The 26,846-nt window shown below is 38.8% G+C and overlaps 1 protein-coding gene and 1 pseudogene across 1 annotated transcript in view; both read left to right on the top strand.

Annotated features, from left to right (window-relative positions):
* Positions 1-245: 245 nt before the first annotated feature.
* SPPL2A (signal peptide peptidase like 2A) overlaps positions 246-26,846 on the top strand; it is a 52,303-nt gene continuing 25,702 nt past the window's right edge. The window contains exons 1-5 of the mRNA XM_045059328.1: positions 246-450; positions 19,957-20,076; positions 20,388-20,570; positions 21,298-21,387; positions 21,871-22,004. Coding sequence (XP_044915263.1) covers positions 385-450; positions 19,957-20,076; positions 20,388-20,570; positions 21,298-21,387; positions 21,871-22,004 — 593 coding nt within the window. The 5' untranslated portion in view covers positions 246-384. The remainder of the gene's footprint in view (positions 451-19,956; positions 20,077-20,387; positions 20,571-21,297; positions 21,388-21,870; positions 22,005-26,846) is intronic.
* On the top strand, positions 12,073-12,173 carry LOC111561058 (annotated as a pseudogene).

The following is a 26,846-nucleotide window of genomic DNA, read 5'->3' on the forward strand; positions in this document are numbered from 1 at the left end:
GCTTCGGTGTCCCCCTCCACAACCCCCTCTCCCCCCTTCCCCGGACTCTGGAGAGAGTTCAGGTCAGGCAGCTGGAAAGAGACACGCCCAGACCCACAGTAGGCTGCCTGCCATCACCGGGACCGGAGAGCGCGGAGACTGCCCGACTGGCGGCGCGCGCGGACCCAAGCTCCACGTGCCCCGCGCGGGGGTTTCCGCGTCCTCTGGGCGGGGCCGGAAGAGGAAGTCGGCGCTGCAATAGCGGCCCCAGCAGCAGCGGCGGCCCCTGCCCAGCCAGCCCCGCCGCCCGCGCCCGTCCGTGCCGGCCCCAGAGGCAGCGCCGCGGCGGGACCCGGAGACTGTACCAGCCGAGAAGCGCCGCGCCGCCGGGCGCCCAGCAGTCCAATGGGGCCGCAGCGGCCGCTGCCCCTGGCCGCGACCGCCGTGCTCTGGGGCTTCCTGCTCCCGCTGGTAAGGGGGACGGCCGGGCGCTCGGGCCTCCCCGGGGCGGGGCCGGGTCTCCCTGCCCCTTCTCCTCCCCACCCCCGGGCTGCTACCCGGCGTCTCCAGTGCGTGCGCCCTAGCGGCCTGCCCCCCTTCCCATTTCTCCCTTTCCTTCCATCCGCCCCTTCTTCAGCCTCGTTTCTCCTGCCTTCCTACCCCACCCCCATTCCCGTCCTTTGAAGTCTTCGAAATACCCACCCCAAGAAAGCTCTCTGTGGAACCCCTCTTGCTACTTTGACCTTCGGGGTTGTCTGTAGTTTTTCTCTGTTCCGGGAATTTTAAATTGACCTCTTGAGTTTTATCGTGTAGCCCGTCTTACAGCATCTTGCTCTTTTTTACCCTCTGGAAGAAGAAAAACATTATACGTGCTCCCGGGGTGTTCAGCGGTTCAAAGACTGCACTTTAGTTTAATTGCTCGAATACAGATGATTTTTTTCTTTTTCTTTTCTTTTTTTTTTTTTTTTTTTTTGGTCTTCCTCCTCTTGTAGTTCCTGCTACGCCTCATTTGATTACTGGGTCGGTGGACGGGGTGTTTGGTGTTTCAGTTTTTATATTTCTTGGAAATTTGACTTAGGGATTTTCAGGTTGGAAACTTCTGGGAGCTTTATCGACACAGAATTGGTATAGTGTGTGCCTGTCTAGTTCTTTCCATTAGAATATGTAACTTCTCTGATACAGTGTATTTTGCATCCTCTGCTGTTTAAACAATTACTATTAGTGAATATATTTAATACAGAAGTATCTTTAACATTTATTAAAAAACCAAAATCAGAACGTAAAATAGTTAAGTGCCTTTGGTGTATTCATAACTTTGCTAGGCAACATGGAAGGAACATGGAAGATAATGTATCTAAAAATTGTCTTTGTGAGGTGGAGGGGAAGTGTAATATAAAAAGAACAATAAAGTGGCGGTGTAGTCTGAAGCTTTGAGGTGTAGTTTGCCATGTATGGTATGTCTAAAAGATAACAATTCAGGTAGTATGTAAATACACATAAAACTATAACCTAGGTATACAACTTGTCTGCATGTTTTTGCACTCTTGCAAATTTTCATTTGAGCCACTTCAGCTAATTTTAGGAATATACCTTATATATCACATTCCCACTAATCTTTTGTCAACACTATAATTAATTTAATAATATATCAATTGCTTATAACTCACATTGAAATTCTTATCAAAAGCCCCTGAGCCCTGTCACTAAAAGATGACAGCAGAATTTTTGTGTAATTTCAAGGGCTTAACAAATCTAAAGGTCGTCCCTATTCTAAATTGTAGCTAGCCTACAATCTTTTCAGGGCTGTTGTGGGACACGGCAACTGTCTTTTCCTCCGCATATATTTAATGTGCATCTATTATATGCCAGGCTCTGTGCCAGTGACTGCAAATATACTGACAAAATCTTTTTTTTTTCATTTTAAAATGTTTATGTAAGATAATTAGAGCTTAAAGAATTTTTACAAGGCTATATTAGGAAACTTAAAAAAAAATGTAAGTCATGTTGCAGTGAAAATTTATCATAAACCAGGACTTGGTATATTTCTTTTCTTCCAGGATTTGGTATCTATATGGGGAGGACAAGGGAAAGAATTATAGGAGGAAGAAGCAGAGGATAAAGATATGCTAGATATTCAGGCAATAATTTGTAGGAATAAAAATAATTTGGACTTCCATAATTTAATCATCATAATCTCCTCTCCCTGCTCACCCCCAAACAGCAAAATGAGCAAAAAGGCATCCTTTGTTGTATTTTTTTCTACATCTGTTTTTATTTCTTGTTTCTAGTTTTTTTTTTTTAATGTTTTTATTTATTTTTGAGACAGAGAGAGACAGAGCATGAGCAGGGGAGGGGCAGAGAGGGGGAGACACAGAATCTGAAGCAGGCTCTAGGCTCTGATCTGTCAGCACAGAGCCCGATGCGGGGCTTGAACTCACGGAGTGTGAGATCATGACCTGAGCTGAAGTCAGACACTCAACCGACTGAGCCACCCAGGCGCCCCTCCTGTTTCTATTTATTTATTTTAATTGCATTTTTACAGCAGGATCAGTCCTTGAAACATGGAGAGAAGCACTCATAACCGCAGAAACAAAACTGATCCTTCACCAAAGATAGTTTTTTTTAATGTAATTAATTTATTTCTTATTTTACATCCAAGTTAGTTAGCATATAGTGCAATAATTTCAGGAGTAGATTTCAGTGATTCATCCCCTATGTATAACACCCAGTGCTCATCCCAACAAGTGTCTTCCTTAATGTCCCTTACCCATTGGGCCCCTACCCCTACCCCCAATAACCCACAGTTTATTCTTTGTATTTAAGAGTCTATTATGTTTGTCCCCCTCCTTGTTTTTATATTATTTTTGCTTCCCTTCCTTTATGTTCATCTGTTTTGTATCTTAAATTCCTCATATGTGTGAAGTCATATGATATTTGTCTTTCTGTGGCTAATTTCACCTAGCATGATACCCTCTGGTTTCATCCACATAGTTGCAAATGGCAAGATTTCATTCTTTTTGATTGCTGAGTAATACTCCAATGTGTGTGTGTGTGTGTGTGTGTGTGTGTGTGTGTGTATGTATGTCTATGTATGTATGTATATCTATCAATGGACATTTGGGCTCTTTCCATGCTTTGGCTATTGTCAATAGCACTGCTATAAAAATTTGGATGCATGTGCCCCCTGTGTGGCCGAGGTCAAAAAGGTTTTTGCCTGCTGTCTCCTCTAGGACTTTGATGGCTTCCTGTCTTACCTCTAGGTCTTTCATCCATTTTGAGTTTATTTTTGTGTATGGTGTAAGAAAATGGTCCAGGTTCATTTTTCTGCATGTTGCTGTCCAATTTTCCCAAAACCATTTGCTGAAGAGACTGTCTTTATTCCATTGGATATTCGCTCTGCTTTGTCAAAGATTAGTTGGCCATACATTTGTGGGTCCATTTCTGGGTTCTCTAGTCTGTTCCATTGATCTGTGTGTCTGTTTTTGTGCCAGTACCATGCTGTCTTGATGATTACAGCTTTGTAATCATCTTGAAGTAGGGATTGTGATGCCTCCAGCTTTGGTTTTCTTTTTTGGATGGCTTCGGCTATTCAGGATGTTTTGCTGGTTCCATACAAATTTTAGGATCATTTGTTCTAGCTCTGTGAAGAATGCTGGTGTTACTTTGATAGAGATTGCATTGAATATATAGATTGCTTTGGGTAGTATCGACATTTTAACAATATTTGTTCTTCCAATCCAGGAGCGTGGAATATTTTTCCATTTTTTTGTGTGTCTGCTTCAATTTCATTCATAAGCTTTCTATAGTTTTCAGTGTTGAGATTTTTCATCTCTTTGGTTAGGTTTATTCCTAGGTATTTTATGGTTTTTGGTGCTGTTGTAAATGGGATTGATTCTCCTGATTTCTCTTTCTGTTGCTTCATTATTAGGGGATAGGAATGCAACCGATTTCTGTGCATTGATTTTATAGCCTGCGACTTTCTGAATTCATGGATCAGTTCTAGCAGTTTTTTGGTGAAATCTTTTGGGTTTTCCAAATAGAGTATCATGTCATCTGTGAAGAGTGAAAGTTTTGACTTCCTCCTTGTCGGTTTGGATGCCTTTTATTACTTTGTGTTGTCTGACTGCTGAGGCTAGGACTTCAGATACTATGTTGAGTAACAGTGGTGAGAGTGGACATCCCTGTCTTGTTCCTGACCTTAGGGGGAAAGCTCTCAGTTTTTCCTCATTGAGGATGATGTTAGCGGTGGGTCTTTCATATTTGGCTTTTATGATCTCGAGGTATGATCCTTCTTGCCCTACTTCCTTGAGTGTTTTTATCAAGAAAGGATGCTCTATTTTGTCAAATGCTTTCTCTGCATCTGTTGAGAGGATCATGTGGTTCTTGTCCTTTTATTGGTGTGATATATCACATTGATTGTTTTCTGGATATTAAACCAGCCCTGCATCCTAGGTATAAATCCCACTTGGTCGTGGTGAATAATTTTTTTAATATGTTGTTGGATCCGGTTGGCTAGTATCTCCTTGAGGATTTTTGCATCCATTGGTGAGATCTTTTTGATATGTAAAGCCTTTTTCAGTGGATTTGTTTTCTTCTTGACCCTTTCTTCCTTTAATTTCCTGAAACAGTCTCTTTCCTTTTCTGAGGAACTCAAATCTGGTATACTTTTCCACAGCAGGAGCACTCTCTCTCCTTTCTGCTTACTTACTGGATACCTGGTTCCTTTCCTCCAACACTGTCTGAAGTCTTACAGATTTTTTTTCTTCTTACCATTTTCTCCCTGAAGCCCTAGTTGATTACTCTTCCTTAATCTTACAGCTCTAGGTGGCCTCTCTGAGTTCATTTGAATTAATGATGCCAGTTTAATTATTTCATTTCTCTTTTCTGGGCTCTTGCAGCTGGCACTGCTACCAACTTTCCCTTTAGTTATGTAAGAACAGGGCCACTATCCTCATCCACAAGCAGCACAAAATAGCAGCACATAATCTCCAGAATCCACTGCCGCATCCTTGTAGAAAACACAGAGGATTTAGTATTGGAAAGGCCTTTCACCATCATGTAGCCTACCCTCCTCATCTTGTCCTGTTTACATCATTGTGACCTCACTGTGTATGTGAAACTCAGGCTTCAGTACATCTGATGTTTTGGTGATTTCTAAACCCATTAAACCTGTTAAGTCTAGAAATGAAGAGTGTGTGGTAGATAGTTAGTTCTCTCTTGGCCTTGCCATGATTCTGTTCCGCAGTCATGCTTCCCCAGCCCAAGCCCCATCCCTAGCCACAACTATTAGGCCTTTATTTCACAGTGTTTGGACTCAGTCACAGAGTTATGTTTCAAAGAAAATCAGAAAAGTTTAGCCTGGATCTGTTTTCTAAAATTGCTTCAGAGTTCTCTGAAGAATCCTGAATCCTTTCCATGTTTTTACAAAAGTTCTGTTCATTTTTTCATTACTTCAAAGAATTTGAAGTGTTACATAGCTACATCTTGAACCTATTACAGTGAAGTGATAATCAGGATCCCCAGCAGAGAAATCTCTTGCTGAAATCTGCATTCCTTTGGTATACTACACCAAGTCAAAGAATCTTCTTTAATTCTTTCTTTTCTGCCCTCTTCTCTCATGCTCCTGAGGAAAGGAAGTATGTTCTGCTACCCAAGCTATCAGAGACATGCTGAGCTGTTATGTTGTAGACTGAGTTGTATCCCTTCTCCACCACTCCCAAAACATATGTTGAAGCCCTGACCCCCCAGTGTGATGGTATTTGGAAATGGGCCTCTGGGAGATAAGTAGGTTTAGATGAAGTCAGAGGGTAGATCCCTTGTGAAGGATTGGTGCCTTGTAAGTAAAAGACAACCGAGAGCTTGTTCTCTCTCTCTCCCCTAATACTCACCCCCCAACACACACACACCATGTGATGACATAGCGAAAAAGTATCCGTCTACAAGCCAAAAAGAAAGCTCTTACCAGAAACCAACCATGCTGGCACCTTTACCTTGAACTTCTAGTATCTAGAACTGTGAGAAAAATAAATTTCTGTTCAAGGTACCAACTCTGGTATTTTGTTATAGCAGCCCAAGCTAAGACAGATTTGGGTACCAGGAGTGGGGTACTTCACTAATACCTAAACCTGTGTCAGCAGCTTTGTAACAGGGTAGAGGCTAGAAGAGGTTTGAGATGCTTGCTAGAAATAGGACAATTTGGTAGAGTCTCAAAAATGAGGAATATGGTGTTAGAAACTGGAGGAAATGCAATCCTTGTTATAAAATGGCAAAGAACTTTGAACTGTGTTGTGGTGTTTCGTAGAAGGAAGAATTGTGAGCAGTGCAGTTAGATATTTAGCTGAGGAGATTTCTAATCAAAGTGGAGCAGTGTGATTCCTCCTGACTGCTTATAGTAAAATGCAAACGGAGAGAGAAGAAGTAAAGAAGGAATTGTTAAGGAAAAAATAACTAGAATTTGAAGATTTGGAAAATTTCTCAGCCCATCCCTATTGCAAAAAATGAAACTTGTTCTGCAAAGAATACTGTGTGGCTAGAAAACCATCTGATAAAGAGTTTCAGGATTTTTGAGCAAACATACTGCCAGTTTGAACTAAATACAGACTTTGGACAAAATGAAGAAAGGCTGTTGGACTTCTTGGATTTGACAAAATGGGATGATGGAGCTCTGTGGTTGTGAACGTGGATTGTTCTTCAAGAAGGAGAAATGACCCCAAAGGCAATTCAGATACCATCAGGCCACTGCTTCAGTCTCAACAGGCCTTATGGCTTCTTTTGGAAGCTTTGGGGACCAGACTCCACAGGGCCATGGAGGTGATGCTGCCACCCCAGTGGGCCTGGAAGGTGGGACATTGAGTCAGAAAGGATTATTCGTGAGCCTTAAAACCTAATGGAATTTGTCTTGCTAGGTTTTGGACTTGCTTGAGTCCTGTCACCACTTTCTTCCTTCTGATTTCTCCCTTTTGGAATGCTAATGTCTACATTATGTTTTAGAAGCATATAACTTGGGGCGCCTGGGTGGCTCAGTCAGTTGAGCGACTGACTTCGGCTCAGGTCATGATCTCACGGTTTGTGAGTTCGAGCCCCACGTCAGGCTCTGTGCTGACAGCTCAGAGTCTGGAACCTGCTTCAGATTCTGTGTGTGCCTCTCTCTCTTTGCCCCTCCCCCACTCATGCTCTCTCTCTGTCTCAGAAATAAATAAACATTAAAAAAAAAAAAAAAAAAAGAAGCACATAACTTGTCTGGTTCCATAGCTGGAGAGGAATGTTGCCTTAGAATGAACTGTATCTTAATTTTCACCCATATTTGACTTAAATGATATTAGATGAAACTTCGGACTATAGAGTTGATGCTGGAATGAGTTAAGACTTTGGGGGCTGTTGGGATGAAATGAGTATTTTTTTGCCTGTAAGAAGGAAATGAATTTGGGGGCCCTGAGGCAAAATGCTGTGGACTGGATTTTGTGCCCCAGATTCTTATGTTGAAGCCCTGACCCCCCAGTGTGATGGTATTTGGAGATGGGGCCTTTGGGGGATAATTAAGGCTAGATGAGGTATCAGTGTAGGCCCCTTATGATGGGATTGTTGCCTTGCTGTCTTTCCCAGCCATGTAAAGACACGGTGAGAAGGCAGCCATCTACAAGCTAGGAAATGAGCCCTTACCAGGAATCAGCTATGCTGGCACCTTGATCTTGAACTTCTAGGTTCCAGACTGTGAGAAAATAAATTTCTGTTATTTAAGCCACTCAGTCTGTGGTATTTTGTTATGGTAGCCCGATATTAGACATTCTTTTCTTTTAGGTTCTTCACAACTTTTTTTTTTTTTTTGCCTTCTTTCCTCTGAGCTATCTCTGAGGATTCTGCATCCCACTCTTTACTTTCTAAGTCACTGATGGTTGTGAAAATGTAACATCTACACATGCATCTCCTCTCAAAATAATCCTGAGAAGGTTCAGGAAGGTATGACTTGTCCTAGTTCATACAGAAGGGCCTGAAAAAGACAAGTAGACCCCAGGATTTCTAGACATTCCTTGATATTTTTCCACCAAGTTGGTCATTAATGTTTTCTTGTAAATCAAAAATACATCAGAAGACTAATCAGATAAATTTGTAAATTTATTCATAAGAAAGGGCTTAAAGATAGAAGTCATATTTATTATATATTTGATCGCCTTTTTGGTTAAAAATCACCTGAGATTGGGTCTGTTTACAAAACTCTAGACCATAAAGTCTCCAGGTACAGACCCTTATCCCCAGATACTAAAGTTTTGTTAAAAATTTTTGTTTTTAGGTCAGAATTTGCCAAATATTACTATGCACTATGGCCTTAGATCAACTTTTTATGCACTTATATTACCTGCCTGGCCTTGTAGTTACTTGAATTTGTGAATTCTAGTGTAAATCATAAATTCTGTAACAGTTGAATTATATCACTAGGTACTAAGATTACTTAGGGAAAACCAAGCAGAAGGATAGATCTAGGTAATAAGTAAAATATAATCCACATGAAGGAGAAACTACTGGACTCATTCTCTGCTGTCTCCCCTAGCATCTCATAGACTACAAAGTATCAAATAAATGAATGTCTCCCATACCTAATACCTCTTCCCCTAAACATTACATATCCCCAGATTCTCTGAGTGCAAGGAATGATGCTGGCTCTACTTTTCCCATGGCCCATGGACTCCTCTGAGTTCCTGTGAATACCTATTTAATGTCCTAGCACCCGCTGAGCCACTAAATAAGTAGTTAAGATTACGCTTAATCTTTATGGGTATGGGTCTAGTCACTTCCAGTGTATCATTTCCTTAAACTTTGAATCCTGGAAGTAGGAATGGAAACAATGTAGGTTGTTGATTATATAACTTAACAGGGAGAAAACAGGCATAGAAAATATATAATAGTGAATGATCAGAAAGTTATTTAGGCCTAACTTTGGAGTGTGTCATTCAAGACACACAACCTCAACTCTATCTTTCCTGTAGAGACCCCTTTCAGCTCTTTTATTGTATTGCTATTAACTATGTAACTGTGTAAAGAGAAAGATGTTTATAAAGAAAGGGATACCCGCTACATTGCAGTGATTTAAGGGTGATAGGTGACTGTTGCTCCTATTGCATTTACCGTTCAGTGATTACATTGCAAGTTTATATCTTCTGGTTTAGGAATGTAGCTTTTTTTTTTTAATTACTCATTTTCATTATAGATAAATTCTATTTATTAACAAAATTTGCTCCCAAGCCTCCCAGTTCTTGTATTTGGTGCCTAAAAATACAGAAATAATTTAATTTGTAGAGTTTATGTAGGAAGATTGCCAGGGGGTTAATTGGAGAGAGAATTACAGTTCATTCACACACTGCCCCTTGAAACTGAAGGGTTGCGTATATCTAATGGATAACAATACAAATAACATGAACCTGGTTTAATTGACAGATGTAGAAAGGGATGGGGAAGCTGGGACCCAGTGATGCATATACTGAAGAGTTTTGAAGGAACTCTTGGGTGAGATGGGGGAACGAACTACTGGCCAAAATATGAACATTGGCTATACCAGCAGACTGCAGGTACAGTGTGACTCACCTCTTGAGAAAATTCCTAGGAGGATCTCAGTAATGTCTGGAAGACTTGTGAGTTTCACTGCTATTCATGATGAAGTATATAACCATGTACTCTGTGGACCAGTATCAGAGCATCACCTGGAAGCTTGTTCAAAATGCATGATCACAAGCTTCACCTAAGAGCCGTTGGATCAGAATGTGCATTTTAATAAGAACATTAAAGTTTAAGGGGTGCCTGGGTAGCTCAGTCAGTTAAGAGTCCAACTTCTATTCAGGTCATGATCTCACAGCTCTAGAGTTTGAGCCCCGTGTTGGGCTCTGTGCTGACAGCTCAGAGCCTGGAGCTGACTTGAGATGGATTCTGTGTCCCCGTCTTTCTCTGCCTTTGCCCTTCTCATGCTCTCTGTCTCTCTCTCTCAAAAATAAATAAACATTAAAAAAATTTTTTTTAAAAAGTCAGTTGTTTGAGCGGCTGACTTCGGCTCAGGTCATGATCTCACAGTTTGTGAGTTTGAGCCCCGCAATGGGCTCTGTGCTGACAGCTTAGAGCCTGGAGCCTGCTTCAGATTCTGTGTCTCCCTTTCTCTCTGCCCCTTCCCCACTCATGCTGTTTGTTTCTCTCTCAAAAATAAGTAAACATTAAAAAAAAAAGTTTTCAAAAAAAGAATATTAAAGTTCAAGAAGCACTGATCTATAATAAAGGGAAAGAAATTGCTGCACAGAATACTGAGCATAATCTCCAGGAAAAAAGAACCATGCTTGACAAATATGTTGAGGCTTTTTAAGGGAATTAAATATACACATGGGAAAAGGTTAACATTGTATTATTCAGAGCTATACTTGATCAGGTGACAATGGGCCAAGGTACAGAGCTCTGGCAGACCCAAAGAATGACATGTATATAGGGTAGGTGGTAGTATGTTAAATTTTTAGCTAGAATTGTTCTTTTCCAAAGGAATATGTGAAGACTTAACTTTCAAAAATAGATCCAGGGGCGCCTGGGTGGCACAGTCAGTTAAGCGTCCGACTTCAGCCAGGTCACGATCTCGCGGTCTGTGAGTTCGAGCCCCGCGTCAGGCTCTGGGCTGATGGCTCAGAGTCTGGAGCCTGCTTCCGATTCTGTGTCTCCCTCTCTCTCTGCCCCTCCCCCGTTCATGCTCTGTCTCTCTCTGTCCCAAAAATAAATAAACGTTGAAAAAAAAATTTTTTAAAATAGATCCAATACTAGAAGATATCTTTTGAAGAAGAAAGGTGGAAGACAAATAAAACCTGGGAACCAGGGTCGAAGAAGAATCCTTGAACCGCACTATTAGCTTGGACAGGAGTAGAGCAGGCCTGTTCTCAGTAGGTTAATACTAGGCTGGTGAGTCAGCATCAGGAGGCTGTTGGAACAGAGGCTAGGAATTCAAATGCCCGTGGTTGGAACTACCTAGAGACTAGAATATAAAGCATGGATGTACTCCCAAGAGACAGGGACATGAAGGTCAGTGTGAGACTGACTCGCTGTAAGTATACTGATGAAATAAAAGCTCCTGTACACGTCCCTTTGTTTAAGGTCTGATTGGTCTCAGAAAATGGGGATCTAATACATGTGCAAGGATGTGAGTATAGTATGTACATCATTGTAGTTGTTCTTTTTTAGACCTTTGGTAATCATTTGACACTTGTCATAGCAAAAGCTATTTAAGCAAAGGAATAGGTAACTGTAACATCAAGATAGACTTAAACATCACTAGTTTTTGGTTTGAAAAGATGATAGTGAATATGCTTGAAGTCAGGTGTTCTGGATAAAGTAATAGGAACTGTTCGTGAGCAACAGAGAATCCCATGAAGTTTTATTGGAGACAAATTTGAGTCCAAAAAGGGACCACCAGTTCATACCATGGGCTAGTAAACTTACTTACCTTGTGGTAAGGATCAAGTAAGATGTGAATATAGAGCAACAGTGGTATAAAATAGATGATTTGATTGTCCTGAAGAAAGCTTGAGTCCACACCCAGTACTTGTAGGAACTGATGTGAAGAGGGAAGATACAGGGCAAACAGTAAGAAGTTGTCGTAGGAAAAGGAATTCCATGAAGCCCAGAGCCCCAGAACTGGGGTTATTTGGAAGACTATAAGGAAATGATGTAGAGTTTCAGATATTTAGAATGTGGGAGGAACTAATGGGGAATTAGAGGAGCTTGAGTGGTGGTAGAAGACCCATACCAGTATCACGGAAGAGGGAGTTAACAGCTAATGCGGGCATCCCGGTGACCAGTGTTAAAGCTGGAGAGTGATAGTTGGGCGCCAAGAGGTGCTTGGGGATGTAACTGCATGAGGGAACCTGAAGTGGTAGCAGAGTTGAAGACTGCTGGTCTGGGTGTTGGAGAGCCCAGTTCTAATCTTGGCCCCCGAGACCACTTCACTTTGGTCGTTGGGGACCTGTTTGAGCCACGAAATGAAGACACTAGAATATTTTGTCTAAATCCCTTCAAGCTCTTGATACTCAGCTTTTTACTAAGAGAATGTTTTCATTACTGATTGAAAATGCAAATACAGCGCTCGCTTCGGCAGCACATACACTAAAGTTGGGACGATGCAGAGAAGATTAGCACAGCCCCTGCACAAGGATGACATGCAAATTCGTCCACACTTTTTTGCACTATGTGCTAACTAACTTGAATGTAAATTTTCAAAACAAATTTTAAAAAAACTGTAAGGGGGAGGTAGAAGAGAGTCAGGGAGATGTGACTATAGAAGAACAATCAGAGAGAACAAAATTGCTGGCTTTGAAGACAGAGAAAAGGAGCCATGATCCAACTGACTTGGGCAGTCTTTAGAAGCTGGAAAAAGCAGGGAAAGGAATTTGTCCCTAGGAGCCCCAGGAAGGAATGCAGCTCTGTCAATACTCAGATTTTAGCCCAATGAGATCTGTGTGCAACTTGTAACCTTCAGAATTGTAAGATAATTTCTGTTCTTAAAAAATGCAAGCATAATTTTTAAAGGTTGAATGAATAAAGTCATAGAAGGCCAGACCACAGTTGATGACAAAGGAAAATTTAGTGTTTAGCACCATGTCTGTAAGTTGGAAGATGTGAAGGAAGGTATTCTGCCCTTACACCGTAGGGTCTTTGTCAAGTGATCTAACACCAGTAGCATGTGGGTGGACCACAAGTCTCACCTAATTTGGTGTTTGTAATGCTTAAGGGGATACTGAGTTTCAAGCCTTTTCTTTATGCTTCCCTACTAATTGACTGACAGTAATGTGGTTTCCACTACTCTGTTCTCTTAGAGCCTTGCTACTCAAGGTGTGGTCCATATACCAGCAGCATCAGCATCACCTGGAAGCTTGTTAAAAATGCAGAACTCACACTCCACCCAGACCTACTGAATCAAAATCTGCCATTTAATATGATTGCTAAGTGATATGTATGTATAATAAATCTTAAGCACTGCTCCTGTAGCTATGGTTCTCAAACTTTTACAAGTAACAGAATCTCCAGAAGGGCTTGTAAAAATAAACTGCCTGGGGGTTTCTGATTCAGTAGATCTGGAATAGGGCCCAAGAATTTACATCTTTAACACCATAGGAACACTAAAGCTTTTATTAGAGACTCTGACTAATCACATTATGTTTTTGCTTATCTGTTTCAGGTTTGTTTTCAATCTTCCTGGTAAGACTGTAATTTCTTGTGTAGTGTTCCTCTGGAGAAGGGCAGCTTTATTGAGCTATAATTCACATACTGTGCAGTTCACCTATTTGAAGTGTACAATGCAGTGGCTTTTAGTGTATTCACAGATATGTGCAGTCATTAATACTGTCCATTTTAAAACATTTACATCACCTCAGAAAGAAACCAAATAGGTGGAACACACAGGATGTTTAGGGCAGTGAAACTATTCCATATTGCATAGGATACTGTAATGGTGGATAAATAGCATACATCTGTCAAAATGTATAGAATGTACAACACCAAGAGTAAATCCTAAATGTAAACTATGGACTGTGGATGGTAATGATGTGTCATTGTATGTTTATTTATTGTAACAAATGTACCCCTCTGGTGCAGATGTTGATAATGGGAGGCTGTACATGTGTGTGGCATGGGTATGTGGGTACTCTGTACTCCTGTGCAGTTTTGCTGTGACCCTAAAGCTGATCTAAAAAATCTTTTTGAAAAAGAAAGGAACCCCATTTCCTTTAGCTATCACCTCTTATCCCCACTTCCCACCAAACCCTAAGCGACCATTAGTCATCTCATGTTTCTTCTGCATGATACAAGTACTTGGCAAAGTGCTAGATGTGTTATTAATGCTAATAGTTACCATTTACTAAGAGCTTAATGTGCAAATAATTGCATCATCCAACTTAATCTTCATGACAACTCTATGTTAAAGTTGAGAATGTTGAAGCTTAAAACAGGTTAAATGACGGGGCGCCTGGGTGGCTCAGTGGTTGGGTGACTGACCCTTGATTTTGTTTCAGGTCATGATTTCATGGTTGGTGGGATCAGGCCCTGCATGGGGCTCTGTGCTGACAGTGCAGAGCCTGCTTGAGATTCTCCCTCTCTCTCTGCCCCTCCCCTGCTTTCACTCTCTCACACACCCAATAAATAAGCAAACAAACAAAATTCCAAAATGCCATGTATGTAGAAAAATATTTCTGTAACTGATGACAGAAATTACTGCCTGTGTTTTCTTCTGGTTTTATTGTTTCAGGTCTCACATTTAGGTCTTTAATCATTCTGAGTTTATGTTTGTGTATGGTATAAGAAAGTGGTCTGGGGTTGCCTGGCTGGCGCAGTCGGAAGAGCATGTAACTCATGATCTCAGGGTCATGAGTTCAACTCCCATGTAGGGTATAGAGATTACCTAAATAAACAGGTATTTGTTAAAGAAAGAAAGAAAGATGGCCAGTTTCATTCTTTTGCATGTAGTTGCCCATTTGTTGTTGTCCATGTAATCCCAGCACCATTTGTTGAAGAGACTATCTTTTCCCCATTGTATGTTCTTGCCTCCTTTATCATAGATAAATTGACCATATACACGTGGGCTTATTTCTGTGCTCTCTATAATACATCTGTAGGATATGAATCAGGATTCTATGTATTAAAATTTTTTATAGATACTACCAGTTGTCTATTTAAAGGCTGCACCACTTCAGCTTTGTGCATAATTAGAACCCAAATCTTTATCTAAATACCATTCTTCTCCACAAGGAGCTTAGTAGTATGACTGGTTTGGGACCTGTGGCAGGTAAAGAATAAAGTCAGCCTAGGACATCTTGTGCCAAAAAATAAGGAAGTCCTCAAAGACTAATGGGGTCTTGTCAAAGGATACAAAGAGCCAGCTGCAAGAGGCCCTGATGACCAAATTTGGGACAATTTGAACATCAAACAAATGCTTCTATTACATTAAATTTTTAAAAATCAGTGAACCTTGGGGCGCCTGGGTGGTGCAGTCGGTTAAGCGTCCGACTTCAGCCAGGTCACGATCTCGCGGTCCGTGAGTTCGAGCCCCGCGTCGGGCTCTGGGCTGATGGCTCGGAGCCTGGAGCCTGTTTCCTATTCTGTGTCTCCCTCTCTCTCTGCCCCTCCCCCGTTCATGCTCTGTCTCTCTCTGTCCCAAAAATAAATAAACATTAAAAAAAAAATTAAAAAAAAAAATCAGTGAACCTCTAGTGATACCAAGCAAAAGGTAGTAGAAGGAGAGAGTAAAGCTCTTTTTTTAAAGAATACTAGCTAATAAATGCAGAAGGAATTACAGTATTAAAAAACAATGACCATTTCTCAACCCCCAATGTAATATGTAAAATTAAATTCAAGCATGGATCATCATGGAGGCTAAAACTAGGTGAGAGGTTGTTGAACTGTTTACATGGTGCTACAGATTACTTTCTAACCAGTCACAAAGAAAAAGAAATACATAACTTTATACTAGAGAAATCCTGCAGTTACTACATTAATCAAATAATCAAACTCAACATCACTAATCCAGGACATCCTAGGACATCATGTGCTGTTTTGTTGGATTCATTAAAAAGTACCCAATTCAGTGCCCCTTGGTGGCTCAGTCACTTAAACATTCAACTTCAGCTCAGGTCATGATCTCACAGTTTGTGAGTTCAAGCCCCGCTCGGAGCCTGGAGCCTGTTTCCGATTCTGTGTCTCCCTCTCTCTCTCTGCCCCTCCCCCGTTCATGCTCTGTCTCTCTGTCCCAAAAATAAATAAACGTTGAAAAAAAAAATTTTTTTTTAATGAATAAACATTAAAAAATTTTTTTTAAAAAAGAAGTACCCAATTCACTTACAAATTCTTTTAAAAAAATGTTTAACCCAAACTTAATCATCCCTCACGATTATCTGCAGGATTACTCTATATAGTTAGAATTGATTATTCTGTATAACTTATGTAAGTTATGTTAGTGACTTCTCTAAGTCTCAGAGTCCTCACTAGTAAAACAGTAATAGTAGATCAGATATGTGTGCAAAAACCTAAATGTACTGTTTAGTTTGTATAGTTAGTAACCTACAAATAGTTTAGTGTATAGTAAGAATTTAGGATATTGGTTCACCTCTGCTGTCGAATAAATCCATTCATGACCAACATGGAAACAGCTGAATGAAAACATTTCTTTTTTCCACAAATAATTTCCTTGTCTTCATTATTCCGTGTAATGTGATAGTATGTTTTATAAATTCCCTACACTTGCTTAGATCCATAAGCTAATGAAGTCCCAAATATGCCAGAAGTCCTTCTAATCCCAAATGTTCAGAGGAGATTTTAGGTAAGAGAGCATGGATTAGAGTATTTTTGTACTGTATAAATTTAGATTGACCTGTGACAAAATTAGCAATTTTATACAAAAATGGTCAAATAGCAATTTTATGTAGCTCAGCCTAATGCATGCCTTAGTGGTAGAGCCTTGGTACATTATCTTTATTTGCCAAGCAGACTTTTTTCTCGTACGTTTTAGAGAAAGATTTGTTCAGGGGTGGCTGGTGCCTCAGTTGGTTAAGCGTCCAGCTGTTGGTTTCGGCTCAGGTCATGGTCTCAAGGTTTGTGGGATTGAGTCCTGCATTGGGCTCTGCTGACAGCGCAGAGCCTGCTTGGGATTCTGTCTCTCCCTCTCTTCTGCCTCTCACCTGCTCGTACGTGTGCGTGCACACTCTCTCTCAAAAATTACAGTAAAAATAAACATTATTTTTAAAAATTTTAAGAAGATTTAGAGAAAGATTTGTTCAGAGGAGGACAGAGAAGGATTTGGATCAGTTCAGGTTTGAAGGGAATTGTGATGTGATGTGGTATTCTAATTATCTCAGGGTGTTTCTTCATTTCATACTCTCCACTCCCACCCCATCTGCGTTATTCTTTTCAGTTACTTCTTGGCTCTTCTCTGCCTTTTTTCCCAGGTAGTGGGAAATGAGGCAAAGGACAGAACATTTTTTCATTTCTTCTTTTTTCCTCTCTTTGAACTCTGGATTAGTCTTTTTGAATAGGCAGCTGCAGAATCTTGAAGACTTGAGAGTTGTAGTTTCTCAGAATTTCTTTCACAGGTAGCACTTAGAAATAATAATGTACTTTTTTTTTTTTTTAACTGGTAGAATATGGAAGTTAGGACAGGTTGAGGTATTTCTTTTTTTTTATGTTTCAAGTTTTTATTTAAATTCTAGGTAGGTAACATACAGTGTAATATTAGTTTCAGGAGAATTTAGTGATTCATCACTTACATGTAATATCCAGTGCTCATCATAACAAGTGCCCTCCTTAATCCCCATCACCTATTTAGCCCATCCCCCACCCATCTGCCTCTAGCGCCCTCAGTTTGTTCTCTATAGTTAACAGTTTCTCTTATGGTTTGCCTCCCTCTTTTTTTTTCTTTCCCCATGTTCATCTGTTTTGTTTCTTAAATTCAACATAAGAGTGAAATCATACAGTATTTTTCTTTCTCTGATATATTTTGCTTAGCATTATACTCTCTGGGTCCATCATTTGTTGTTGCAAATGGCAAGATTCAATTCTTTTTTATGGCTGAGTAATATTCCATGGTGTGTATGTATGTACATACATGCATATATATACGTATGTATATACGTATATGTGTACATACATATACATATATAATACATATATGGATATACACATATATGTACATACATATATATATGTATATATGCCACATTTTCTTTATCCATTTATCAGTCAGTGGACATTTGGGATCTTTCCATAATTTGGCTTTTGTTGAGAGTGCTGCTGTAAACATCAAGGTACATGTGCCCCTTTAAATCAGTGTCTTTGTATCCTTTGGATAAATACCTAGTAGTGCAGTTGCTGAGTCACATAGTAGTTCTGTTTTTCACTTTTTGTGGAACCTCCATACTGTTTTCCAGAGTGGCCACACCAGTTTGCATTCCCGCCAGCAGTGCAAAAGTGTTTCCCTTTCTCTGTGTCCTTGCTAATACCTGTTGTTCCCTGAGTTGTTAAATTTTAGCCATTCTGACAGGTGTGAAGTAGTATCTTATTGTAGTTTTGATTTATATATTCCCAATGATGAGTGATGTTGAACATCTTTTCATTTGTCTCTTGGCTATCTGTATGTCTTTGGAAAAATGTCTATTCATGTCTTCCGTCCATTTCTTCACAGGATTATTCGGTTTTTGTGTGTTGCATTTGATAAGTTCTTGATACATTTTGGATACTAACCCTTTATCAGATGTGTCATTTGCAAAGATCTTCTCTCATTCCAGCGGTTTCCTTTTAGTTTTGTTGATTGTTCTCTATGCAGAAGTTTTGTCTTGATGAGGTCCCAATAGTTCGTATTTGCTTTTGTTTCCCTTCCCTCCAGAGACATGTCTAGTAAGAAGTTGCTGTGGCTGAGATTAAAAGAGGTTGCTGCCTGTGTTCTCATCTAGGATTTTGACAGTTCTCTGCCTCACATTTAGGTCTTTCATCCATTTTGAATTTAGTTTCGTGTATGGTGTAAGAAAAGTGGTCGAGTTTCATTCTTCTGCATGTCTTTGTCCAGTTTTCCCAACACCATTTGTTGAAGAGACTTTCACTGGATATTCTTTCCTGCTTTATCAAAGATGAATTAACCATATAGTTGTGGGTTCATTTCTAGGTTTTCTATTCTGTTCCATTGATCTATGTGTCTGTTTTTGTGCCAATACCATACTGTCTTGATGACTACAGCTTTGTAATATAGCTTGAAGTCTGCAATTGTGATGCCTCCAGCTTTGCTTTTCTTTTTCAGGATTGCTTTGGCTATTCAGGGTCTTTTGTGGTTCCATACAAATTTTAAGACTGTTTGTTGTAGCTCTGTGAAAAATACTGGTGGTTATTTTGATAGGGACTGCACTGAATATGTACATTGCTTTGGGCAGTATAGACATTTTAACAGTATTCTTCCTGTCCATGAGCATGGAATATTTTTCCATTTCTTTGTGTTATCTTCAGTTTCTTTCATAAGTGTTTATAGTTTTTGGAGTACAGATCTTTTACCTGTTTGGTTAGATTATTTCCTAGGTTTTTGGTATAATTGTAAATGAGATCACTTTCTTGATTTCTCTCTCTGCTGTTTCATTATTGGTGTATAGAAATGCAACAGATTTCTGTACATTGATTTTGTATCCTGAGACTTTACAGAATTTGTGTGTCAGTTCTAGCAATATTTTGGTCTAGCCTTTCGGGTTTCCTACATAGAGTATCATGTCATCTACTAATAGCAAAAGTTTGACTTCTTCCTTGCCGATCTGGATGCCTTTTATTTCTTTTTGTTGTCTGATTGCTGAGGCTAAGACTTCCAGTACTGTGTTAAATAACAATGGTGAGAGTGGACATCCAAGGCAGGTTGAGGAATATTAAATGCACTACATAAACACTGAAGTAGGGGTGCTTGGGTGGCTCAGTCAGTTAAGTGTCCTACTCTTGACTTTGGCTCAGGTTGTGATCTCACGGTTTGTGGGTTCAAGCCCCGCATTGGGCTCTGCTAACAACATGGAGCCTGCTTGGGATTCTGTCTCCTTCTCTCTCTGCCCCTCCCACCATCTCCCTCTCTCTCCCTCTCCCTCTCTCTCAAAATAAAAAAAAGGAAACTTTAAAAAAACAATGAAGTAATAACTCATAAGAGATTGAGAAAGAAAGTTTTAGGGTGTGAAGGGAGTTTGAAGTTATCACACAACAAGAATCCTCTGTGGGATATAGCTCTTATAGCAAGGTCATAATTGTGTCCCCGTAAGAAAGTGACTTATTTTCCTTAAAAGAATGTGTTCTGGGCAAATGCGTATAACCTAAGTGTTTCCTCAAATAAGAAATAAATTCATTGGAAGATCTTCCCTTTTAAGGAAGTACTGTCAAACCTTATGTATAAATAGCATTATTAAAGTGTTTTGTTGTTGGCAAACCAGATTATTACCAGTGTGAAAATTATTGTTCGTGTCCTAGACAGCTGCTCAGGAAGCAATCCTGCATGCGTCTGGAAATGGCAAACCTGTACCGTCTAAGGACTACTGCATGCTCTATAACCCTCATTGGACAGATCTTCCAAGTACCCTAGAAAATGCAGTAAGTAAATCACAGTTAATATTTATTTGTAAACATAGAATTATTGAAAGGCAAGAATGAGTATTATATTTTAGTGTGTGAACTAGCTGTAATATATGATGATTATTTTTTTTTGCTTTGGCTTACATGTTTTTCTGTCTGTGGGAAAAAGTAGTTAGGGAATTTTAAAATACTTAACTCAAAGCCTGGTTGTCATAAAATATTTCTAATTTAAAAGAACCTGGTATTAAACCAATATTGATACTTTGTCACTGAATGCATTTATTATGAAATATGATCTTTATCATGTTAAAGACATTTCGTCTTTTCAGACTTCCATCAGTTTGATGAATCTGACTACCACACCATTGTGCAATCTTTCTGATATTCCACCTGAAGGAATAAAGAGCAAAGCAGTTGTGGTACAGTGGGGAACCTGCCATTTTCTTGAAAAAGCCAGAATTGCAAAAACAGGAGGTGCTGAAGCATTATTGGTTGCCAATAACAGTGTCCTAGTAAGTTGTAAAACTTAAGTAACTCTTGAACCCATGATATCAAATTTCACAGGAATTGAACTATCTTTTTGGTTTGTAATTTATGGGCCAAGTTTTGAATAATCCCATTATAGGGTTATTTTAAAATAAATATTCTGGCACTGATAGGCATTGAACTGGAAAACTTTATAATTTCTTTTTTTTTTAATTTTTTTAATGTTTACTTATTTTTTGAGAGAGAGAGAGAGAGAGAACCAGCAGGGGAGCTGCAGAGAGAGAAGGAGACAGAATCTGAAAGCAGGCTTCAGGCTCTGAGCTGTCAGCACAGAGCCTGACATGGGGCTTGAACCCACGAGCCGTAATATCATGACCTGAGACAAAGTCAGACACTTAACCAACTAAGCCACCCCGCGCCCCTGTAATTTCTTTTCTATTCCTAAATTGAGCAAGACTTTGTCCCAACATATTTGTTAGGTACAAACATGTCTGTGTATGTGTGTACACACACACACACACACACACACACACGCACACACATATGATATATCTACATATAAGTCGGTTTAAGTTTATGCTAAAAGGATTCCAGTTTGAGAACTCTTACTATTATATCAAGAAAGAACATATGAAACTTTGTTTTATAACTAAAAAAAAGATATCATGTTTATATTTAACGGAACAATGTGTATTTTATTCTGTAAATATACTAGTAGCTCATAAGTTTTCATAATATGTTTTTTTCTTTCAGTTTCCTCCCTCAGGGAACAAATCTGAATTTCATGATGTGAAAATAGTGATTGCATTTATAAACTACAAAGATTTTAAAGATATGAAGCAGGTAAATTAGTAATTATGTATTATACAAAGTTTATACATAGTATAATTCTTTACTTTTAACTATTGATAATAAATTTAAATTATATATGCTCCATTTGCTAACAAGAAGCTATAAAGGCCAATCAGGTCTTTATTTGGGAAATGTTTATCTCCCAGTGAGCACAAGGTGCTTCAGAGCCCTGACTTTAGAAAAGATACTGATTTGTTTTGACTTTTTAATAATCTCTGTTATATTCTTTATCGTAGCTTTAAATCCCTGACAAGATGTGATTGTGTGGAACACTGAACTTTCAAGATTTAATAAACCAAAGTATAGCCTCATAGTTATGACAAGAGAATACATTATGTTGTCAAAAATGGTTCTAGTGTTGTGGATTTTGTAATGTATAGTATCATTTTCAGAGTGAAATGAGAGTATTGCTGCCATAGGCTGTAGTAGAAAGAAAACTAATTCTGATGTTTTAACTGTTATTTTGCCTTTCAGACTCTTGGAGATAACATTACTGTGAAAATGTATTCTCCATCGTGGCCCAACTTTGACTATACTATGGTAGTTATTTTTGTAATTGCTGTGTTCACTGTGGCATTAGGAGGCTATTGGAGTGGACTAATTGAATTGTAAGTTTAACTAAACTTCAGTGTTTTTGTGATAGATGATTTAAAAAATTATTGTTTGATAATCATTTCAATCATGTTAACAACATTTAAAATTTACCTGACCTCAGAATATACTGCTAATGAGATAAGATTGCAGGTTTGTCCTCCTGTAGGACATTTAACTTTTCACTGAGAAGAAGGGAGTCATAGCTTCCTCTAACCCTTCTGCTGGTAGGATAACATCGAAATTACATCAAAGGCTTTTTAAAATTAAAATGTTTAGTTATCTCTCACAGAAAAGATGAAGATACTTAGTGTCCTAATGTGCCTATTTATTTAGATTGAAAGAAAATAAGCAAGAGAAAGTAGGTCTGGGGGTTTCAGCTCTTCCTGAGTTCAGTCATTACAGTGTGACTTCATCATTCTGTTTAATGCTTTAGGAATTCTAAGGATATGAAGCATGTTCACATTTTACTTAAATATAGAAATTCTAAATGTACATAAAATTTAGATTTTCCTGTTGATTAACAACCTGAAACCAATCTTCTTATAGTTGTGTTTCTTTGGCTCTGGGTTAAAGCAGGCAACATTGTTTAAAAGGATCAGTTCATATTTACAACTCTGAATTTAAAAATGTGCTTCAATCATATTATTTTATGCGTAAAGGACAGTATACTCATCTTGTGAATTGGTCTGTAGGTTCCATTAAAAAGGACTTATTTGCAACTAAATGAAGTTTATTTGTAATTTCTTTTTTTTTTTTTTAACGTTTATTTTGAGAGAGAGAGTGAGCGTGTGTGCACGCACATGTGCTCACATATGCTCACATGAGCAGGGGAGGGGCCAAGAGAGGGAGAAAGAGAGCATCTCAAGCAGGCTCTGCACTGTCAGTGCAGAGCCCAACACAGGGCTCAATCCAACAAACCGCAAGATCATGACCTGAGCCAAAATCAAGAGTCAGACGCTCAATCGACTGAGCCACCCAGGCACCCTTTGTCTTATTACTGTGTAATAAGACCCTTTGTCTTATTACTGTGATGTATCACACTGATTGATTTCTGAATATTAAACCACCCTTGCATCCTGAACAAAAATCCCAGTTTATTGTGGTTAATAAATTTTTTTAAATTTATTGTTGGATTTGGTTTGCTAATATTTTGTTGAGGATTTTTGCATCTATGTTCATCAGAGATACTGACTTACAGTTCTCTTTTTTTGGGGGGGGGGGGTGGCTTTATCTGGTTTTGGTACTCCTGGCCTCATAGAATGAGTTTTGAAGCTTTCCTTCCTCTTATTTTTTGGAATAGTTTGAGAAGAATAGATACTCACTTCTCTTCAAATGTTTGGTAGAATTCAGCTGTGAAGCTGTCTGGTCCTGGACTTTTGTTTGTTGGGAGTTTTTTGATTACTGATTCAATTTCATTGCTGGTCCTCAGTCTGTTCAAAGTTTCTATTGCTGATTCAGTTATGGGAGATTGTATGTTTCTAGGAATTTATCCGTTTCTTCTCAGTTGTCCAATTTGTTGCCATTTAATTTTTTATAATATTCTCTTGTAATTCTTTGTATTTTGTGGTGTTGGTTGTTATTTCTCCTCTTTCATTTGTGATTTTGTTTGAGTCCTCTCTCTCTCTCTCTCTCTCTCTCTCTCTCTCTCTCTCTCTCTCTTTCTTTCTTTTTTATGAGTTTGGCTAAAGGTTTATCAATTTTGTTGGTCTTTTCAAAGAACCAGCTCCTGGTTTCATTTATCTGTTCTATTGTTTTGTGTTTTTTAGTTTCTGTTTCCTTTATTTCTGTTCTGTTATTTGTTATTTCCTTCCTTCTGCTGGTTTTGAGTTTCTTTGTTTCTTCTTTTTCTAGCTCCTTTAGGTGTAAGGTTAGGTTATTTGTTTGAGATTTTTTTCTTGCTTCTTCAGATAGGCCTGTATTGCTATAAACTTCCCTGAAAACTTTTTTTGCTGCATCCCAAAGATTTTGTGCCTTTTTGTTTCTATTTTCATTTGTTTCCATGTAATTTTTTATTTCTTGTTTGATTTTTTTGGTTGACCTATTCATTGTTTAGTAGCATATTATTTAACCTCCATGTTAACTTGTGGTCTTCCCAGCTTTTTTTCTTGTGGTTGATTTCCAGTTTCATAGCATTGTGGTCAGAAAAGATGCTTGGTATGACTTTTATCTTTTTTAATTATTGAGGCTTGTTTTGTGGTCTTATATGTGGTCTGTTGTGGAGAATGTTCCATGTGCACTTGAAAAGAATGTGTATTCTGCTGTTTTAAGATGGAAAGTTCTGAATATATCTGTTAAATCCACCTGGTTCAATGGGTCATTCAAAGTCACCATTTCCTTGTTGATTTCCTGTTTGGATGATCAGTCCTTTGATGTAAGTGGGTTGTTAAAGTTCCAAAGTAATAATTGTATTACTATCATTTCTTTCCTTTTTGTTTGTTATTAACTGTTTTATGTATTTGGGTGTTTCCATGTTGGGTGCATAAATACGTACAACTGTTATATCTTCTCATTGGATGGTCCCCTTTATTATTATATAGTGTCCTTTGTCTCTTGTTACGGTTATTAAAGTTTGTTTCTAGGGTACCTGGGTGGCTCAATCAGTTATGTGTCTGACTCTGGATTTTGGTTTAGGTTGTGATCTCACAGTCATGGGATTGAGTCCCAGCCCTGGGCATGGAGCCTGCTTGGGATTCCCTCTCTTTATCTGTCTTTCTCTCTTCTTTCTCTCTGTCTCTCCCTGCCCCATCCAGCCTCTGCCCCTCCTCCACTCTCTCTCTCAGAATAAATACATTAAAAAATAATAAAGTCTATTTTTTCTGATATAAGTATTGCTACTTCAGCTTTCTTTTCATACCCATGTGATGATAAATGCTTTTCCTTCCTTTCACTTTCAATCTGCATGTGTCTGCAGGTCTGAAATGAGTCTCTTGTTAGGCAGCATACAGATGGCTCTTCTTTTTTTTTCCATTCTGTCACCCTCTATCTTTTGATTGAAACACTTTGTCTATTTACATTCAAAGTAATTATTGATAGATATGTACTTATTGTCATTTTGTTACTCTTTTTATGATTGTTTTTGTGGTTCTTTTCTGTTTCTTTCCTTGCTCTCTTCTCTGACAATTAGTTGGCTTTCTTTGTGAGATACTTGGATTCCTTTCTTTTTATTTATTTTTTTAATTAATTTATTTATTTTGAGAGAGACAGACACAGCGTGAGTGGAGAGGGGCAGAGAGAGAGGGAGACAGAGAATCCCAAGCAGGCTGTGTGCTGGCAGCACAGAACCCAGTGTGGGACTTGACCCCATGAAACTGTAATACCATGACCCAAGCCAAAACCAAGAGTCAGACACTTAACCGACTGAGCCATCCAGGTGCCCCAGCTTTCTTTTTGTTTTTTGCATATGTTTTACAAGGTTTTTGATTTGTGGTTACCATTAGGTTTATATGTAAATCTGCATATAGCAGTTAGTGTTAACTTGATGGTCACTTACATTTGAACCCATTCTTTACCCCCTACCTCCCGGGTTTTAAGTATATGATAGCATACTTTACATCTTTTGATTTTGTGAGTCCCTTGACTGATTTTTTTGAATATACTTATTTTTTACTGCTTTTGTGCTTCCTACTTTTTTTACTCCCACTTATGGTCTTTCCTTTCCACTCAAAGAGTCCCCTTTAACATTTCTTGTAGAGCAGGTTTGGTGATGATGAATTCTTTTAACTTTTGTTTGTCTGGGAACTTCCTTATCTCTCCTTCTATTCTGAATTATAGCCTTGCTGGATAGAATATTCTTGGTTGCACATTTTTTCCTTTCAGTACTTTGAATATATCATGCCACCCTTTTCTGGCCTGTATAAGGTTTCTGTTGAAAATTCAGCCTATACCCTTATGAGGTTTCCCTTGTACATAAATGTTTTCTCTTGCTGCTTTTAAAATTCCCTTTCAAAGAGCGCCTGGGTGGCTCAGTCGGTTAAGCGTCCTACTTCAGCTCAGGTCACGATCTCATGGTTCATGAGTTCAAGCCCCGCGTCAGGCTCTGTGCTAACAGCTCAGAGCCTGGAGCCTGCTTCAGATTCTGTGTCTCCTTCTGTCTCTGCCTCTCCCCTGCTCATGTTCTGTCTCTCTGTGTCTGAAAAATAAATAAACACTAAAAAAAATTTTTTTTAATTCTCTCTTTTGAGATTATGAATTTTGAAATTGAGATGACTGATTCTAAGAGTAAAATAAAGATAGAACTAAATGTATGTGTGGGTGTGGGTGAGGGGCCTGACCTTATAATACAAGAAAGAGAAGATGCATCAGTGACAAAGGGAAAAATGTTTTGTAAAAAGTAGAATGATTAAGAACATTAGCACCATTTGCAACAACATGGATGGGCTTTGAATGCACTGTGCTATAAGTAAAATAAGTCAGACAGAGAAAGACAAATACTGTATAATGTCACTGATATGTGGAAGCAAACAAAAAAGGAACTCAGAGACACAGAGAGTCAGATTGATGGTTCCCAGAGGCAGGGAGTGAGGGTGGCAAAATGAATGAGGGTTATCAAAAGGTACAAACTTCTGGTTATAAAATAAGTAACTCTTGGGGATGTGATGTACAGCATGGTGACTATAATTGGTAAGACTGTATTGTGTATTTGAAAGTTGCTAAGAGAGTAGATCTTAAAAGTTCTTATCACAAGAAAAAAAATGTGACTGTGGTGACGGATGTTAACTGTACCTATTGTGACCATTTTGTTATGTATGCAAATACCAAGTCATTATGTTGTATACCTGAAAGTAATATTATATGTCAATAAGATCTTAATTTTTAAAAATGAACATATGGACTGTCATTTAGCAAGTAGAAAGAGT

This window comes from Felis catus, chromosome B3, assembly GCF_018350175.1.
Source record: "Felis catus isolate Fca126 chromosome B3, F.catus_Fca126_mat1.0, whole genome shotgun sequence".
NCBI lineage: Eukaryota > Metazoa > Chordata > Mammalia > Carnivora > Felidae > Felis > Felis catus.